The sequence below is a fragment of the Pelodiscus sinensis genome, chromosome 3 (genome assembly GCF_049634645.1).
Source record: "Pelodiscus sinensis isolate JC-2024 chromosome 3, ASM4963464v1, whole genome shotgun sequence".
Lineage (NCBI taxonomy): Eukaryota > Metazoa > Chordata > Testudines > Trionychidae > Pelodiscus > Pelodiscus sinensis.
In genome coordinates this window covers 76,431,582-76,452,553 of record NC_134713.1, presented here as the reverse complement: position 1 = coordinate 76,452,553, position 20,972 = coordinate 76,431,582, and the positions used below count along the sequence as shown (strand labels likewise).

At 41.2% G+C, this 20,972-nt stretch overlaps 1 protein-coding gene across 4 annotated transcripts in view; it reads right to left on the bottom strand.

Annotated features, from left to right (window-relative positions):
• The window catches only part of SOBP (sine oculis binding protein homolog), a 145,028-nt gene that overhangs the window by 110,497 nt on the left and 13,559 nt on the right, over positions 1-20,972 (bottom strand). For all 4 annotated transcript variants that reach the window (XR_012902619.1, XM_006123170.2, XM_006123169.2 and 1 more), the window contains 2 exons: positions 20,631-20,816; positions 4,954-5,105 (listed from right to left, as the gene is read on the bottom strand). Coding sequence is in view for 3 of the 4 variants with exons in the window: in XM_006123170.2 (XP_006123232.1) it covers positions 4,954-5,105; positions 20,631-20,816 (338 nt within the window). In the remaining variant the exon portion in view is untranslated. The remainder of the gene's footprint in view (positions 1-4,953; positions 5,106-20,630; positions 20,817-20,972) is intronic.

Genomic DNA, 20,972 nt, shown 5'->3' with positions numbered 1-20,972 from the left:
AGTGGCAGGACTGGGGAGTGTGACTGGTGCCGGGACCAGATAGTGCAGCCAACGGCAGGACGGGAGTGCAGCTAGGGCTGGGGAGCACGGTTGTGGCTGGCAGCAGAACAAGCTGCATAGCTGGGGCTGGGGCTGGGGCCGGGGCCAGTGGCAGTGCTGGGAATGTGGCCAGTGGCTGGGGCCAGCAGCAAGGCCAGGGAGCGCAGCTAGAGGTTGAGGATGGAAGTGGTGTTGTAATGTATATGCAGCTATGCACCTCCAACATACAGCTGCACGTTAATGTTACTTTTATAGAGTTTGTGTACTCCTCTAATGGGTGCTTTAAGCTGGTTTCTTCCCAGAATTTAACCCAATTGGGACTTTGTAAAGAAAGAATCATAACAGAGCCTGCATTTTTGCCAAATGTATTGGAGAGGATTTTTGTTTTATTTAAATGTTGAGAAAATCGAATTCTATATGTGGCAATTGGTATTAATATGTTTATAATTTCCATCATTTTTATAATGTTTTGAGACATGAATGATTTATTCTTTATAGTTTGAACAGTCCTATTGTTTAAAGCAAATGCTTATTACAGCAGTTCTTACCTAGGATGGGAGGGGGGCAAACTGCTTAATACAATCCATTAGGAAATTCAAGCCTTAAATGAAATGACCACAAAGTCCTATCAGCTCACTGAAATACAGCAGCTGTACATATTTATTGTAATACAACACTATATTGTTGTAAAGATATGCTGTTTAAAACATGCATAAGGCAGGTGAAATGTGACCATTTTACTCCTGTTTGAAAAACGAGAAGCTGTAGAATGGTGTAACTTTTCAAATACATAAATAAACATTAGCCTCGTGTAAAGAAAGGTACATGGCTAGTCTAGTAATAAGAGTGTAAAGGTCATTGGATATACCTGAAACTTTTGCAACCTTGTTACTTGTAAATACTGGAGAAGGTGAAGAGCTATTTAACTAAAGGACAATGTTGGCACAAGAGCAAATTGATATAAACTGAGCAGGAACAAATTTAGGCCAGAAATTAGATGAAGGATTCTAACCATCAGAGGAGTGAAGGTCTCTCAATAAGAATTCTGGGGGCAAACAATGCAGTTAGTTTAAAGGAAAGGGTGACAAATTTATAAATGAGATATCATGATGGGAGTGCCTGTGATGTGGAGGGGGAAGAATTCAACAGCCCTGGGAGTCCCTTCCAGTTTATGTCTTATGGCAGGGCTTGAGCCAGTCACCTGCAGGAGTCAGGAAAGGATGTTCTTCCCTGCAATGTATTCTTGGGTGGGGGAGGGTGGTAGTTGGTCTCTTTCCTCTGAAGCATGAGGGATGCCCAATGGATACAGACAGATACTGGCCAGGATGGGACAATGGTCTCAGTGAGCATTCTCTCTCTCAGTTGCTCAGCTGTCTGGCTGCTACTTCCATGCTCAGCATCTAACTGATCACCACAAGTGGCACCAGGAAGGACTTTTCCCCTAGGCCAGCTTGGCAATGACCTTACAGTTTTTCAGCTTCTTCTAAAGCATGTAATTCAAGCAAGAGGCCAGCACTAATTGCGGATACCTCATTTAATCAATTCCCTGCCACTGCAGGGGCCTTGGCTGCTGGTCCATCTCAGTCCCTCATAATCTCTGCCCGTGGCACACAAGAATATTTAGTCTTCTGTGGCCTGTGATCCTTTGATTTAATTTAGTTTAGTCAGGGGTGCTGAGTGATACTGGAGTGAGGGGGGGGAGGGAGGGGAGAGGAAAGCTCATAGCAGTGCTTAATTTGTAGTGAAAGAGATGCCAGGACTCAAACAATTGGTTGCCAGGGCTCAAGCAAAAATATATATTTAAACTTTCATAACTAATGTGGCAAACCCAAAGGTGCCAGGGCTATGAACTGCCAAATCTTGAGGTACCAGGGCTCAAGCACCCACACAAATTAAGCTGTGGCTCATAATATGCATGAGGTCACACTAGGGGAATACTGGAACGGTTGACAAAGGCTTCCTTTGTCGACCGCGGTGCGTCCAGACTGCCCGCAGTGCCGGATCAGCTGATCATCGACACAGCGCGGTGGCCATTTTGATATAAATGAAGACATTTTCTATGTCTAGTAAACGCATCTACATGGTTCTGTCGATGGAGCCATGTAGTCTAGTCATACCCTGATGATCTGGTGGGCCCCTTCTGGCTTTAAACTTGATGACTTGTTCTAGCACCATGTTTCTCAAAATCCTACTCAATTAGCTACAGAAAGAATGCAATATAATAAGGGTCTGCTGAACTTTACTATTCTGCCTAACTTCAATAGTGGCATTAAAGTTCACTGAGTATTGCACCCTGTGCTTGTTCATATTGAACACCACGAATATAGAGATGATTGGAAGTTTTAGTTTGAAAATAGTGTATGGGCCAGGTTCAGGTCTGTAACTGAGGATGGAATTTGGTCCTCTCTCTTAAAGGAGGCTTTTATGCCATGATCCAAATGGTCTCAACCAGTGTTTCTTAAACTTTTGAAGACCGAGGAACACCAAACAATATTTTTTTTTTTTTTAATGAGGAACACTAAGGATTTTTTGTTGAGCAAAAAAAAGGTCACCTATCCCTTTAAGGGTGGCCATTTTGAACTCTGTTGTTCTCTGCGGCACACCTCCGACTGCCTTGCAGCACACCAGTGTGCCACGGAACACAGTTTAAGAAACACTGCTCTCAACTGTGTTGCCTTCCATGTCTTAATTCTTCAAGGCACATGGTAAAGTAGGACTCGTGATGATCCTTAATATTGCAAAAGAAAACCAATTACTGTTGTGATCTAACTGAAAGAAGTATACAGCAATTTATTGTGGCGCAATGTGCATTTAAAAGAATAAGAATTTCTGTTGGTTTTCAGACCTTTTGTTTTTGAGAGGTAAGAAGAGGTTTCTGTCTGAGTACAGATTCAACATTTTTTGGACTGTTTAGTTTAATGAGACAAACAAGTGATATGATAAACATTTGAGACAAAGAATGAACAGTACAAATAAGAGTAAAGTGAAGTTCCCAATTTACCTTTCTTGTAATACATGAACAAGAGGACAGCCAACAAAACTGATAGGCAACAAATTTAAAACTGGTAAAGGGAATATTTACCAGTTATTAGTTGTAACAGGATGCCACATTTATATGGACAATGACGATATCCACAATTACACTGAGTAGAATCTTTTAAACAAGTTTTTAGATGGGTTATAATCCCCCTGCTTTGGAATAAACCAAATTTGAAAATGTGGGAGTTAAGCCCCACTGTGGATTGGTAATTCCATAATTGTGCTCTACGGGATTTCTGTAGATTTCAGTACAGGATTTCAGACATACTATATTGGTGTAGCTTGATAACTGGCAATTCCTATTTTCCTGTGTGCTGCCTTACTTAAGTAATCCTGCCACTGGAAGACATGGGAGTTGCAGCTGAATAAGGAGTTCAGGACTGAATCCTTCTTTATCCCAGATATCTTACAGCATGCACACGTGTGCACAAGAGTGTGTACACATGAGTACTCGCACACACATGGGCACTTCTTTATCCATGATCTGAACATCTAATTCCATAAATCATCTTACGTGAAAAATTTACTATTTTCCTGTAAAAGTGTGGAGTATCTTAGGTCCAGTTCTAGCTACCCACCCCACATCCTCTAAATAAAATCAGAAAAACACTGCAGCTCACAGAAGCTTCCACATGACTGTTTAACTTGCCTATCTGCTCCAGTAAACATTATGAGGTTGATTCTCAAAGACTGCCACTAAAATTCCACTCTACTGATTTTTGCAACCTAATTCGTTAGGCTTTTAGGGAGCGAAGCAGGGGCAGAATGATGTGACCCAAATTTATAAAGCGGGGTAATTTGCAACTACAGTGTTTCTTGCATCTAAAATCCATTTTTAACTATAGATTGCAAGTATCAGATGGGGGCAAATTATTCTTATATAGACTTCAAATGTTCTGCACCATCAGAGTAAAATATGCAGATTTAATAAACAAAAATGTGAAGAATTTTATGAATAGTAAAGTTTTCTATCAATAAGTCTCACCCGAGGACTCATCTATCAAGCTTCTATAGCTATTTCTGTAACAATTAAAAATTGGTGTGTTTTGCAAGGATGTTCACTTTTTGTTTTTAAGAACAGACATGCCCTATATTCTGCTGCACAAACCAGTTACTAGAATAAACTACAGGGCACCTTCAGTCACTGCACTTTTGACATTAGAACAGTTATTGTGGCCATTTCACTTTGGGAAACCAAGCCAACATTAGAATTGCATTTTAACTTCAGATCAAATGATATTTCCAATTATTATAAACGTGCTCATGCAATGTATTTTTGACACTGCTTTTGTGTCTGAGTATTTTTAAAACAATAACTACATAAATGATTATGATTTAGGACAAACTTAAAAATATGAAACTAACTCATGATCCAAAGCTCACTAAACTCAATGGAAAGACTCCCATTGCCTTCACTGCACTTTGGATTAGTCGCTAACTGCATAAGCCAATGATCCTGCTGCCGCTGAAATCAATGACCAAACTTCTCTTGACTTCAGCTGCTCAAGATATAGCCACCTAACAAAAGTAAGAATTGTATGTCTGCCTCCCTGTGCATGGGTATAAAGATACCTGCCTGACCACACAAAGCAAATATAATAAGATTCTGAAGCAGAACCATGACTCTTATTTTATAGTGCATTATTAGTATCATCTAATTAAATTCGTCCACCCTCACAGAACTCAGACATCTATCTGAGGGAAACTGCAAATACACAATAGTAAGGGGTTGATAATCAAACAGACAATGCATATGGAAAGGTAAAGGGAAAAGGCAAAACGGAAAGAATCAAAATATATTTTCTTTTTTGTTAGCTATGAAATGAACCTGGAGCTAGGCCTGTGTAGGGTTACATCTTTCTTTGACTCTCTTACCTTGTTTCTCTTGAAGTATGCTCTTCGGCAAGCTGCAAAGCACTTCTCACTGCAGAAGCATTTCACTTCACTTCCCATACTCAGGGAATAGCGCTTGATTCCCACTTTCTGGCACCAGGCACACATTATTTGTACATTTGACACATCATCTTCTACAACAAAAATATAAAAATTATGTTTATATCAGATGGAAACACCCAACCAGACATCTACACACTCAACCTCAGAACCCTGTTACAGTGACTGTCTTCCTCGCTTTTTGTGAGCAGAGCTAAGCATGCCTGTGATTAACTACTTGGTTCCTTAGATAGCTGGCAGCCTGTGCCAATCAGGCCAGAAGAATGGCAGAACTTCTGAGATGGATGGAAAAGATTAACTTAAAAAATGGGGTATCACTGAAAAACTCTGGAGGTCCTTAAGGCTTTTTAGCATGTTTAAGAAAGTGCATAGTTGTATGTATTAAATGAGTAACAAATACTAGCGACTGATGTGACTAATGCTGTGACATTCCCAATACTTAAAATCCATTATCAAGAGCCTCAGAGATATTCTGCTCAGCAGCTAGATGATAAATTACACATGGAAAATACCGTATCAGAGCAATGTAATGAGGCCCTTTATGAAACAGGATTCTAAATGGGATGAGAGGAAGGAAAAGGAAATGCCCCCATTTGGATGTTGATTCCAAATAATGGATAGAAAAGAATGGGAGAAGGTTTCCCCAGAGTAAGAGAGACACAAAAATACATATTTGAGTAAGAAGGGAGATGCCTAATTTTGATACTAAAATCTGCAAAGTGATTCCTCTCATGACTGAGTATAATTTAATTCACCAAGAGTTTTCTCACCCTGTTTTGCATTTTTCTGACATGTAAGTGGAGTTTCAACTTTTTAATGTTTACATTCATTTTGGTGTAATTTCCCTGAAATTTAGGGTGATAATTTCTCACATTCATAAGAAAGTGAGTGCAGCTTTCCCCGCCATTTTCCACACCTTAGTCCTCATTCTCTTTCCAGAATTCCTCATGTCCCTATTCTAATTTGACACACATTTTTGAGCAACCGCCTTATACCAATGTAATCATTTCTGTTCTCTAGACCCTCCAACTTCTTTCCCCATTATATTCTTTGGTACTAGCTCTTTGTGCTGTTACCTGTAGTTGCTCCTATCTATCTAGACAAATTCCAAGACTATTGCTTTTATTGGATTCAAGTTCAAGAAAATTCCCTATTAGACTTAAATAGCACTTTCCACCTTCAAATCCTGGCAACCCTACCGTGAGGTCAGTATATTCTTATCACCATTTTATTGAAGGGGAAACTGAACAGTTAAGTAACTTGTACAAAGCAATACAATAAATCAATGGCAAAACTATGATTTAGGACTAAGGATTCTGTTCTTATACCCAGTCCATTAGACAACATGACTGTTCTGTCACTGATATTAACTATTGTTTGATTTCACTGGGAAAGGGGAGAGAAATCCCCAAAAGACTAATTGTTAAAGCAATTTGCAGTGCAAGAATGGTGAGAAGTTCATGGTTCAGAGAGTCTGCCATACAGTCATCCCATTTCCCTATAAAAGATTTGTTTTGAAGCAACACTGTCATCATTCTGCAAAATTATTGGCAAACTAATTTTAGTAGAGTGATTTGTCTCCTTCCCCTGGCTATCATAAGTCGGAAATATGTGCTGCATTTTATTCACCTTAGCAGAATAAATACTGCCAGTTTAATAACTTTTTTCCTGCCACAAATTGTGTTGTGATTTATAGTTACAAATACAATTGTACAACGTAAAAAACTTGACCTTTTCGTTTGACTCACACTGTACACCTTTAAAGCTATATTTAAGGCCAAGCCATAATTTAGATTTGTGTTTAATGTACTATAATTATGACATTTTAGCACTTACTCTTTAGAGTGGAATTTGCCAAAATCTCGTAAATGTTCTAATGTATCTGACATCGAAAGAAATCAAAATACTTTGGGCCAAATTATAGCCAACCATGCCTGGGTTCAAGAAGCTCAAGCTGGGAGCAGTTATAATTTTGGCTGCAAGATGCTTTTGAGTGCAAACTGGCAAAAGGAGCTGTCTAGTGTTGTCACGGCCCAAGTCCTGTCCTGTGAACCAGAAGAGCTGTATTGGCAACAGTACTAAGCACACATATTCAAATGTGAATCAAGGAGCTCCTTCTGTCATGTTCCCCCAGAGCCACTGAAGGAAGTGTGCCTTTAAAAGGGCATTGTTTCTGGGACAGTCCAACTCCTTTCCCACGTTGGTGAACCTGTTTGTTTTAAAGGGCATAATTTTGTCCCATCGAATTAATCTGGCAAGGGAAGAGCTGGAAAAGTAATAAAAACAAAAACCTGTCGCACTTGAAAACAGCAGAATGCAGCCTTAAAATCACTGCTTTTGATATTTTCCTCTACCAATTAGGAGTATTAACTCTTAGATGGTTCTACAAGGCCTGAAGACAAAAGAGATGCAGATGCTCCCTGTTGCAACAACTTTGGTCAATGCTAAGAAGAGCTGAAAGGGGGAACTCACCAGCAGAGCTTGCTTTCAAAGTGCTACTTGCTGAGAGGAGCACTCACTTCCAAAGTAGACAGGTTCTATAACAATGTTGACTTAAAGAATGAGCACGAACCAAAAGAGGGGGTTGAAACTATTCCATAGAGTAGGCCACATCTTTATAGAGAGAACGTCTCTTGAACCATGGACCACTCACCTACCTGTTTGTGAACAAGCATTCACTCGCTGATGATCACGAAGATCACAGATCCAAACATTTACAATCACATAACATCCTGGTGGCAACAACAGCAATTGCTTCCATGAGAACAGTAATGCTGGGGTGGATCAGCTGTACTCTGTTTTTCTGCAGCCATGCAATTGGAGTAATGTTCCCTCATACCTCCTTCTGGAGCCATGTAAGGCTTTGCATCCAGCTCGTGGCATCTATGCTATTGTCTTCTGTCCTAAACAAATCTCACCAAAACTAGCTAGGTACAAGATGAGGGTATAAGCTTCATCCCATAAGATTGTGGTAAAATACTCCCATGTCTGAAACAGCAGTGATGAAACTGTGCCCCAAGGATATCTGAGGCATGCCCAAGGCCGTACCTAGGATTGCCAGATGGTCTCCCAAAAAACACCGGACACCTCCTCGCCCCTGCCAGGCTTCTGTGCAATCACAGGCTCCCAGGGCCAATGGCGGCCCCACCTCCCAGCCTGGGACTCCCAGCCACTGGCCCGGCCCCAACTAGGTTTCTGAAGCACCCAGAGCAGCAATTGCGGCCCCGCCTACCAGCTGGCACTCCCCACCTGGTAGCGCTCTGGATGCTTCAGAAGCCTTGAGAGGGCGGGGGGAGTGGCTGGGACTTCCAGCCACTCCCCTTGCCCCGGCTAGGCTTCTGAAGCGCCCAGAGTGGTGATCGCAGCCCCTCCTCCCAGCTGGGACTCCCAGGCTGGGAGGCGGGACCGCCATCAGCACTGAGAGCCTGTGATTGTGAAGAATCCTGGCGGGGGCAACAGGAGTGGCTGGGAGTCCCAGGCTGGGAGGCGGGGCCGCCATCAGAGTCCCAGCCACTCACCCTGCCCCCGCCAGGCTTCTGTGAAATTACAGGCTCCTAGCGCCGATCGTGGCTCCGCCTTCCAGCCACTCTCCCCGCCCACGCCAGGCTTCCGTCCGGTGCGCAACCAGAAAAATCAGAAAAATATCGGACAAAGAGCACAAATACTGGACTGTCCGGTAGAATACCGGACACCTGGCAACCCTAGCCATACCTTAAGGCACAATCTTGCTCTAAGGGTACATCTAGACTACAAAACTTCTGTCGACAAAGAGCGTCTACACTACATTCGGTTCTGTCGACAAAGCAAGCTGCTTTGTCGACATGGTAGTGTAGACGCAAAGGACAGTTTACATGCAATAACACCTTCTGTCGACAGAAACTCTGTAGACAGAAGGCGTTATGCCTCGTAAAATGAGGTTTACCAGCATCGACAAAACTGCTGAGTTCTGTCGACGTTATGTTGACAGAACTCAGCGGTAGTGTAGACGCAGGTATAGTTTTGTCGACAAAAGTCCACTTTTGTCGACAAAACCCTGTAGTCTAGACACACCCTAAGAAAGCAAAGAATGTATTTTTAACTTCTCTTAATTAAATTTACCCAGTGGAAATAAGTAAAGGAATCAGTGCCATATAATCAACCAGCTCTCCATGGACCACTATTTCTTCAGCTTTGAGTGAATACGGCTGACAGATAAAGGTATACAGGATAAAATCAGGACTAGTGCAGCAGCAAGTGCTTACATAGAAGGATATGTGGATGAAAGCTGGGGGCCAAGTTAAAGTTCCTGATTTACGTACTGATTTTCCTCTTCTTCATCATCAGTGACAAGTCTGTACTAAAGATGTGAAAATATATAACAGGAACCTTACTTGGCAATGTATTAACCTTAGTGATTGAACAAGTACAACAGCCAATAGTCCAACCACTTCTGTAATTAAAAAGCAATGACACTGGGAAATCAAACAAAAAATATAATTTAAGGTTTTGTATAGCAAGAACCAGAGTTGGAAGGGAAGGAGGGTGTTTTATTCTAAAAAGAAATTGGAATGCTCCAAAAACTGTGCTTTAAATCTTCCTTAGAAAAAACTTAAAGGCTGTGTCTAGACTGCATCCCTTTTCCGTAAAATTGATGCAAATTAGACACATCGCAATTGCAAATGAAGCGGGGATTGAAATTCCCCCCGCTTCATTTGCATAAACATGGCTGCCGCTTTTTTCCGGCTCGGAGCTTTGCCGGAAAAAAGCGCCAGTCTAGACGTGGATCTTTTGGAAAATAAAGCCTTTTCCAAAAGATCCCTTATTCCTCTTAAAAAAAGGAATAAGGGATCTTTCGGAAAAGGCTTTATTTTCCGAAAGATCCACGTCTAGACTGGCGCTTTTTTCCGGCAAAGCTCCGAGCCGGAAAAAAAGCGGCAGCCATGTTTATGCTAATGAAGCGGGGGGGATTTAAATTCCCGCTTCATTTGCAATTGCGGTGTTTCTAATTTGCATCCCTTTTACGGAAAAGGGATGCAGTCTAGAGACAGCCAAAAAAAACAACAAATAGTCTGGTAGCACTTTAAAGACTAACAAAACATGTAGATGGTATCATGAGCTTTGGTGGGCACAGCCCACTCACTTCTTCAGATGACCAGAGGTCAGGTTTTCCATAACTTTTTTTTTAAATCATATCTTCATTTCACACTGAGACTAAATCCTCCAAAACTATATTTACCAGATATTGGTCTTCTGCAGTGTTCCCTCTAAACAGCAAGGCAGCACAGTTACACAAGTGATTAATCAGACCTGCCCAGTCAGTCTGCTCTGTGCATGGAGCCCTGAGCCTCTGACTGTGCAGGGCTGATTAATCACCTGTGAAGCTGTACTGCCATGCAGTTTAGAGGGAACACTGGTCTTCTGTTAGGAAAAAGTATCAATTAATAGTATCTAGTGAATTCAAGGAGAAGAGTTTAATGTGTTCAGCTGGCTTATCTACCCTCAATCTTTTCCAAGACTCATTTATATGATTACATTATGCTAGGTCTACAACGAACATTTTGCCAGTATACTTATACCACTATATTATACTGACAAAGTGTTCCTAGTGTGGACACAATGTACACTGCCAAAACTGATTGTGTATCAGTCTAGTTTATTCCAGACCCTTTGTGCAAAATATGCTATCCTGGCAAAACCACCGTTTTACCAGTAAATCTGTGTCTACACTTGTGGCTTTTGGGCATATAGCTTTGTTGGTCAGGAATCACACCTTGTAACACCCCTGACTGACACAGGTATGATGGTAAAGCCTGTAGTGCATCCTATTTTACAGTTGGTAACGAAGATAAAGTTTATTTAGGCAATTCTTCGATTGTGTTATCACCTATAGACTAGTCCCTTAAGAGCCATACCTGCAAGGTGCTTTGCACCTCCTTAGAGGTGCTGAGAGAGACCAATATACTATACACTGAGCACTTATCATAGGCATTAGATTCACAGGCATTAGACAAGCAAGTTTTAGCACACGGAAAAGTAAGCAGTAACAAGTGAGTTTTCAGCAGAACATTCAGACTAATGTTTCCTATAAACACACTAGGTATTAGAACTACACATTTCTTTCATTTACTGCTTGAAATCTCAATTTCCAGCCTCTATTTTAGTGAAATCTCAGCTCTGCAGAAGAGTTATTCTGGGAGTTCCTATGTTGTATTTTTCTGCCCCTGGGTTATGTCATTACATGTTGAAAGAGCGCTTCCTGCAACTGCTGCACAGATAATGCTTATAGACAACTCTTTATGGTTTTTAGCTTGTGTATTTTTCATAATGAACAATGCAATAAACTCAGTATATTTGCAGTGTTAAATCATGTTCCCAAAGGGAGAAGCTTGTATAACAGGATAAAATTATCACATTATAATAACTAAACACGCATCAAGCTAGAGCATACTTCAATTAATCATCAAAAGTTTGTGCTGTCTCAAGGTCTTAATTAAGCAGAGTGGTGTTTGGGATTTTGTGTTGGTTGGTTCTGTTTTTCCCTTCAAACTAATATGAAGAAGTTATAGAAAATTGCCCTTCTTAAAGCCACTGAAAAGCAGTTGTTGGCGAATCCTGTTATATGTAGTCATAATATTGGTGGGGAGAAGAGGGGACAGAATGTAACCAAGAAGAATAAAAGTAAATCTTTCCTTACAGCTCTAATTCATAATCCAGGCAAACCGGCAGGGCCTATTGTAGTAGCGGGATGAATTCCTTAACATTCTTGTGCTAAATCCTGCTTGTTTTACTCACTGTTTATAGCTACAACAATGTAACAGTGATATTTTAAGTTATCTGATCTGCACTTACACTCTAACTTTATCTCAAGAGTTTGGGGAAACTAAACGCAGGTAATGGCCCTGCAGATTATAGTGGGTTGGCTCTAGCAATGAACTTTGTGCAGGTGGTCTAAAGGTTTTCATTTCATAAACTCCTTCAGCCTCATGCAGCCTGGAGAATTTACAACCTGCTGAGTTTGTAAATTCTTTTAACCTGACCTGTTTTACAAGAAGAGTTTATAAACTGGCTAGAACGATGCAGTTCTGGCACTGAAAGTGTGATGTCTGAAGGAGAAGTAATGTAGGGAAGCTGGAACTTAAAAGTTACACCTTCAGGGCCTGAATAAGCTACAGAAGAGGTGTTTGTGCTCCAGTGCTGAAATGGTTACACCTGGAGGAAGGGTAAGGAGAAGCTGTAGCTGTGATCTGGTACAGAAAGAGCTACACCTTCAGGGAAACCAATGGAAGAAGAGGGAGGGAGGGCCAAGAACTTTGGCATTCCCAGTCCTTCCTGAGACCTCTTTCCTAGCCTTTTGTACTCCTTTCCACTCAAGCCTTTCAGTAGCAGTACCTTTCTTCCTTTCCTATGTTTCCCCACCCTAGCTTTCCTCCATGCTCCACCTACAAGCCAGAAGCTTGCACTTGAAAGGAATTTGTAGCCTACCTACCTTTAATGAGCACAAGTGATCTCCTACTACATCCTATACTCCCCGGCTACGTCTAGACTGGCCCCTTCTCCGGAAGAGGCATGCAAAGCAGGCAAGTCAGAATAGGGAAATCCGCGGGGGATTTAAATATCCCCCGCGGGATTTAAATAAACATGGCCGCCGCTTTTTTTCCAGCTTGGGGAAAAGCCGGAAAAGAGCGTCTAGAGTGGCGCGATCCTCCGGAAAAGGGCTTTATTCCGGATGATCGCGCCAGTCTAGATGCTCTTTTCCGGCTTTTCCCCAAGCTGGAAAAAAAGCGGCGGCCATGTTTATTTAAATCCCGCGGGGGATATTTAAATCCCCCGCGGATTTCCCTAGTCTGACTTGCCTGCTTTGCATGCCTCTTCCGGAGAAGGGGCCAGTCTAGACGTAGCCCCCTGGCTGGGAGAGAACCATGAATTTTATTTAATTCACCGGGGCACACAGTCAACCTTTCCCCCCTTTTAAAGACTATTTTTTGCAATGAAAAGGATGAAAACTTATCTTTTAAAGAAATGAAGTCTTAGATTCGCTGACATCTAAATGTTAACAATCAAACCTTATTAGCTGGACTGGGATCTGACAGAATGTGCATAATGGTTAATTCTGGAGATCTCCAACCCTACAACACTACTTTCCACTGAGAACAAGAGAACAATCAACTAAAACCAATTTGGACTTTCCATACCAAGCAGCTTTGAAATATTCCCAAGAATGTCAGATTCCTCCAAAATAATTTTCACACTTGTATGTTTAAAATGTCCTGTCTAAAAAAGATCTCATTTAAAAAAAAAAAAAGAAATCTGGAGGTTTTTCTAGGGCATCCATCACCACTGTATCTAAGCACTGATCCTTTGACTAGATGACATGCTTCACAAATTTCAGGTGTTGAAAGCAGCTTTATAAAGCAGTTATAAGAGGGAAATCAGAAAAATGGCTTGTAATGGAAAGCCCATTACAACCATAGCTATGGAATCACTACAGTGACTCTATGTTTCCTTTTGAAAGTCAATCTCATGAAGTAGGAAAAATGATAAAAATATTGATAAAATGGAGTGTCTCCATTCTTTTAAAAAGTTGTTTTGGGAAACCACTGCTTCTTTCTATTTTCTATAGTGCAGTTACGAGGCATATTCTCATACATAGCTCAATAAGAACTGAATGCACAACACAAATGTAGACTGGCACGTGGGCAAGATTTAAGCATGCAAGCACATACGCACAGATTATGAGAAGAGTGTGGGAACACCCTTCTTATTCATCACATTCTATTACAGTGCATGTGCGGACTTTATGATTTTCTTTCTAGAATAAAGAAAACACACTCTGCCATCCAAAGAGAGCAAAACACATTGACAGTAGAGCAGACTGGTAACCAGTGGCATGTTAAAACAACATAAAAACAATCTATTATCACTGTAAACTAGATAATTACATATCTGAAAAAATGAATGTGGATAAACAACAAAGACACTCATAAAAGCTACATGTACACTGATAGAGAGTAGACACACCAATATGGAAACAGAGAAAAAATTCAAGTGGGAATAGGATGCCTGTTCACACTAAACAAATATTAGCTATAAAATACAAAGGAAGTAAAAACAAGCCATGATAGCAGGCAAGTAGAAATATCCAGTGTTGGCCCACCCCAGACAAAATAGCCTAAGAAACTCCATCAACCCAGCCCTTCCAAATACACACACAGTTTTCAGTTAATGAGGTCTCAGTGAGTGAGAGTGGCATGGAGTCATTTTGCAATATTTCTCCATCAGCCTCAGGAGTCTAGAGAAACCGTTGTTTAATTTCTTTCATTCACACAGAAGAAAACAGAAGAATGCACTACAACAATTTCAAATAAAGAAAACAAGAGGAGATAAAGTCAAGTAATAAGCATAAGGAGGAAGATGGCTGTGGGCTTGTTAGAAAGTTAAACCTGCAATGGGAAAAATAGTAAAACATTGCTCAGATTAGTATTAAATAAAATAAGAAGAGGGAATAAGAGTTGGAAAATACTCATGGGTGCCAGAGTATTCTAAAATTGAAACCACCTCAGTATAAAACACTAGGGCTAGTTCTGCTGCCATTATTTAAGCAAATCTGCCAAAGAGCTTTGCTTGAATAAGGACAGAAGGACTGGGAATAGAGTAATGGGACCATGGGGAATTTAGATAGGTAATCCTGGAGTTAAATTTTACATCCAAGTTTATAAACCCTGAATAAAAAGCATTTTTAAATTCATTCCATACTTCTAAACCCTTCTTATAGCATTTCAATCTTGATGATTTTTATAGCACACATTTCTAGAGAGTCCTTAGGGCTGGAACTAATATCTACTTTTATGCCTGGCACACTGATGGTACTCCCTAATAATAATGAGTATGAGTTACTTAAGTGCACTTGCACTTTTCCATTCAAATCCAGCTCTGATAAAGGATATAGTTAATTCCTTTCTATAAAATACCTCTTTATTAATTACTCTTTTTAGCATTTAAACATAACATTTCCTTGTTTCAACATTTCATGAGGTGTTTTTTTCAAATGTAGAGTTTTATAATTGGATTTAATATCTCTTCCAAAATCTAAACATGCTTTCTTTACAGGACCCAACTACTATAAATGATTTTGTTTCACATCTCAGCAACTTGGCCTTATGAAATCCTACTTCCTTCACTCTGGTATTCTTTGAGTCCCAATAACAACAGTTTTGTAGGTTCTGATATTTCACATCACACTTTTTGTTTAAAATTCCATGATGGCTGCAAACCTTCTGTCCTTGTCATTTTGCACCTACCTAGTGAAGAAATGTGGCACAGAGGAACTGAGCAGGCACCTAAGGGTTGAAGGATTTAATATTCCTCCAGAAAAAAAAACAAACTATAGTTGAGAAGGGGACGGGTGGATTAAAAGAGGAGATAATTTTTCCCTCTATTTTTCCTGTTGAATCCTAGGTAGGGTTACCAGGTAGACATCCCCCCCAAAGAACCGGACACACTTGATCGTGGACGGGTGAGCTGGGGGAGGGAGGCATCAGTTGGGAGGGGGGAGGGGCTGGCTGAGAGAAAGGAGGACAGGAGGCGGGGCGGGTCAGGAGCTGCGGGGCTGACCAGAAGGAAGGGGAGGCGGAAGGAAGGGGGGTGGGAAGCAGAGCTGGGGGGGGGGGGGAGATCAGATGTGGGGGGGGACTGGACGGGAGGAGGGGGGGCCGGAGGAAGGAGGGCAGGAAACAGAGCTGGTAGGGGGGGCGGTACAGCCGCTGGCCGCAGCCGGAGTCCAACAGGCTGCGCCCCTGGCAGGTACTCTCTCTAGTTGCTAGTAGAAGCCGGACGGGGGCAGGGCGAGTGGCTGGGAGCCACTCCCCCACCCGGCTTCTGCACGCAAACAGAGGCTCCCAGCTGAGAGGTGGGGCCGCGATTGGCGCTGGGAGCCTCTGGTTGTGTGCAGAAGCCAGGCGGGGGGAGTGGCTGGAAGTTCCAGCCACTGCCCCCGCTCCGCCCTGCCACACCCAGCTTTTGCACACGGCCACAGGGCTCCCAGCGCCAATTGTGGCCCTGCCTCCCAGTCACTCCCCCACTCCCGCCAGGCTTCCGTCCGGCACCCTGCCGGAAATTCAGAAAATACCGGACATTGCACATGGTCAGTATTTTCTGAATGTTTCTACCGGACAGAGGGCACAAATACCAGACTGTCTGGTAGAAAACCGGACACCTGGCAACCCTAATCCTAGGTCAGCTCAGAAGCTCTCCACCCTCCCCTTTAACTGCTCCCCTTGACAACTGCTTCCCCACTCAGTGCAGCATAGCAGGGAGCCAGCTGTTGTTTGAGCAGAGTCAAAGCTACTTAAAATACCTGATTTATTCTGTAAATCAAAGGCACAGAGAAAAAGGGTGGGAAAGGGAATATTATTCCCTATGTCTTGTGCATGCACTAAATAAAATGGCAGTCCTTCTGCTCTTCTGCAGCTGTACCCCTACCTGAAAACCAAGGCTCTTACCTTCCAAGACCACCATATAGCCAGCCCCATGTGGAGTGGTTGGATTTAGTAGCACACATGACACCCAATACAAGGGATAGCAAAGTGGCAACATTCCTTTTTTCTTGTGTAGCTACTGTGCTTCCAAAAGCTCCCATTGGGGAGGGGCACCTCTGCACCCCCATCTAGACTATGATGCCAGGCAATAAGAATCCAATCCAATGTCCTTTAAAGTCAATAGAATGGCTGTGATGGAATTCAATGGGCTTGGGACTGGATCCAAACTGAGCCTGTAGTCTAACTGGAAACGTCAATGTTTCCACCATAGACCCACAACTAAAAAGACTGTTGGCCAAGATTCAGAATCTGTGAGAATGAGGAGTTGCAGTTGGAGAACTGGTGAAGGGCCCTACCCCTTAGACTGAGAGTCACATGAACTTTTAGATGTACAAGGAATGATGTAAATGACTATAAGTGGCAGGAAAAATAGCTTGAGGATGCAATTCTGACACCTGTAAGGCTCAATTAGAGACTGAAGCAATGACAAAGAAATGTGACTTTGTTGTATTTGCCTGAAGTGGAACAACTGGGGGTGAGACACATCTGGGATCCTTCAGTTGTTTAAAGTAGCCCACAGATGCAGCAATGGGGGGTTAATACAACATCAATCCTACAGAGAGACAGGGAAGTAATGCACTACACACCGAGGACCTTGAGAGGGAGAGAGCCAAAGCAACCATCTGGAAGGACTAGAAAATCTGAAAGAGTGAAATTTCTAAGTGTAGAGCCAGTGAAAAGGAAACGTGGTCTCTCCTGCATTTGGGGGCCAAATTCAGCAATCCCTACTCATGTGAATACTCCTTTTGGCTGATGGTGAGTAAATACTATTCACTGTGTAACTCAAGGCTGAAGAATATAGGTTAGTATGTTAGTGCATTAAATACTAGCATCAGAGGGGTTTTTTTCCTATACTGTTGCTGGCTGCTATACAGGCAGTCCCCGGGTTACGTACAAGATAGGGACTGTAGGTTTGTTCTTAAGTTGAATTTGTATGTAAGTCGGAACTGGTACATATTGTAGGGGAAACTCTAGCCAAACATTTCTCCAGAGCTCAGTTTTATTCTTCCACACCTCACTTCCCTCAGTCCTTTATTCTCAAGCTGAGGTGTCTGCTGAGAAAAGCCGCTCCGCGTCTCCCTGGTCTGCTGGGGGGGAGAGGCGCTAGCTTCGCGTCTCCCTGGTCTGCTGGGGGGAAGCAGCTAGTGCGGGGTTGTCTCACCCCGTTTGTAAGTAGGGATCCGATGTAAGTCGGATCCATGTAACCCGGGGACTGCCTGTACTTTGTTCCTTATTATTCTGACATTTGTTATTGTGTTGTCATTCTCTTTTCCTTTACACTGCTCTGTGGAACAAGAGTTTTCTAAAGCTAGAAGAAGTGATATTATTAGTAGTATTGTGTTGTTTCAGTATGCTGTACTTGGGACTAACATGAAACATTCAGAAGCCACAGCTGCCACAAAATGAAACTATGCCTCTCTTTTGGGGACATTAGCCACAAGAAGCATATTGCACAACTTCTCTCTAGACTGCACTGGCCTTCTGCTTGCTTCCAGGTGCAATTTAAACTCTTGATGTTGATCTACAAAGTCCTGTATGATTTGGGTGCTGGCTGAGTTTGTTTCCTAACGCGCTTCCACAGCAGTTCAGGTCTGCTTAGTGTCTAGATGCTCTGTCCCCAAACATTTCATTCTCACTGCCATATGAGCAATATTCCAGAACTGTTGCCTTCTTCAATACACAGCATAAAGCCCACATGTTTTCTCAGGCTTTTTTAGAGGGGTTTATTGTGTGATGTTAGAGTCTTTAAATGGGAGCTGTTAATATTTGGTCAGCTAATGTTCTATAATTTTTCAGTTTTCTACCATCCCCAGTTGTACCTGGAATAAACATCTAAAAAGCACTTACTAGTTTACTGTTAATATTAAAAGTTGAACAGTTGAGAAGTGAGGTGAATTTAGGAAGACTTTAAAACTCTTTGGGTTTTCATTTGGTTTTACAAAAAAAAAAGTATGTATTGCATAGTGAACTCTTGGGAGAAAAATAAATGTAAAAAAATCAGTACTCCAGCCCCTTCAGATAAAATGTAAGAGCTCACAATACACATCTCCAAGGCACCTAAAAGTTCTCAAACAGGAACGTGAAAGATCAGATTTGGCATCACATTTCTAAGGCCAAAAATGGTAAAACAGAAAGTGAAAAAATACCTTTAAAAATCCTTCAGATCTTATTCATACATCATAAAGTACCAAAAGCAGTGAGAGAGTAACAAATAAAAAAATATTCTGAAGGCCAGCTTTATTAGTGGACTCTAATACTAGAACACACTTGATAAGTGGATTGAGAAGAAGCAGAAATAAAACTTCCCGTGTCCCTATTCCTATGGTTCAGGTTATTCATTTTTCTATGTCAATCTATTTTTTCCTACTTGATTGCTATTATTTAAATTTATCAATTATTGCACCATGTACATGCAATAGTCCCCCAACATATTAGTATTGCCACAAATTCAGCATTATAATTTCACTCTTCACTTAGATTAAATCTACGCTAGCACTTTACAGCCCTGTAACTTTATGATTCAGGGATGTGAAAAAAGATCCCGAGTGCACTATAAAGGACCAGCGTGAACCAAGCTACAGTGCTGGCAGCCATGCTCCCAGTGCTGTTAGCTACTCTCCTCATGGAGGTGGTTTACATAGTGTGCTGGGAAATCTCCCTCCCAGTGCTTGTGCCATGGCCACACTTTCTGTTTAAAGTGCTGTCACCATGGGTCTAACTGTTAAGTGTATACAAAGCCTCAGGTAAAGGCTGGAAATACAAGCCCTTGATTAAATCTTCAGGGGCAGATTAACCTCATTTAAGAGTCAGCCCATATGGCCTAAGCTCTTTTGCTGTGCAAAGGCTGAAGGAGCAGGCCTAAATAGCTGTGGTAATTAGTAATTATTGTACAAAAAATATGGAAAATTTTCAGCAAGAACAGATTTAATAATATGTTTGAATTTTTTCAAATATTAAAATACCTTCTAATACTAAAAATGAAATGGCAAATAGAATTCAGGAGGCCAACTGTCAGTTTTCTGTCAAATAAAATATTATATACTGAACCAACATATACTGAACCAATGTGTGTTTTAAACTCAACATTACACACTCGGCCCCAAGTCTGCAAGCTGCTCGGCCCAGTGACACTAGTACTCTGTCTGGGGGCAGGAATCTATTGCATGACTAGGGCCTTAATAATTAAATACATCACCATGTTTCTGAATTCTCTAATGAAGTAATATTGCTGTTCTTTAATATATATTTAGTCCATACTAGGTCCAGTTCTATCCCCAGAGAAGTTAACCCAATTCAGCAATACTCCCAATAGCTTCAGTGGAAGCAGGATTGAGCTTGCTGCTATATAAATAAATGTCACCAATTATTGCAGTGTGTTCAACAATAAACATCATCATCAATTAAATACCATTATGTAGCCATAACATTACTTTAGCAGATAATGGTAAACAGCAGGCAGTGTAGAATAAATAATTTTTCAAACAAACTCTTGAGAAATATCATATTGGAAAATCTGCCCCAAATAAGAAGTTCATGAAATACTTAAAAAGCCTCTTTCGGTAGAATTTACATCATATAAAATCCTTAAAGGACAATGAGAACTGAGCTAATCTTCCTAAGACAAGTTTGTTGGCCTGATATAAGGACGTGATATTTATTTGACTGGTTGATTGGTTATATACATTGTGGACCTTGTTTATAAACTAATCATTTTCCATCAATTTATGTAAAGACTTTATTCATAGAAAAAATCATTTAAAACAGATATTATTGAATTGCTGAGACGGTATAATTCAACATCCAGAGTTTCACAAGGAGTATAAATGGGTACAAAATTTTGCCTGTTATCATGATACTTACAAGAATTTTACAATAATATCTACAAATAAAGTCATTTTGCTGCTTCCTATCTAAGGACTCTTATACATCTACTGTAACAGCCTTTTAAAAAAAATTAAAGTTTTTACAACTGAGCCACAATCTATTATAGTTATAATTCTTTGAAATGTTTCTTATGAGATTTACCTGCTGGTGGCTTTATGAAAGGTGGTGGAATTAATGGTACAATAATGGGTACATTCCCATGATCCTTTGACCCTGCTGGTGAGTCTGAAAGTCCATTTCCTGTGGCAAGCCCTGGATAGCTTGTGTTTATATTGTATGGTGAAATAACACTGTCCTCAGGTAATTTTGGTTTTGGCAAAGAATTTTCTGTAAAACAAAAAGAACAAACCACACAGTATGGCAGAAGTGTTCCTTAGGTGCACTGACATTTTCACCAATCTGTTGATGTAATTTTTTTTTCTAAAACAAAAGAGAGCAAATAATAAAAATGAAAATATTTTCTCCACCAAAAGCCACTATCAT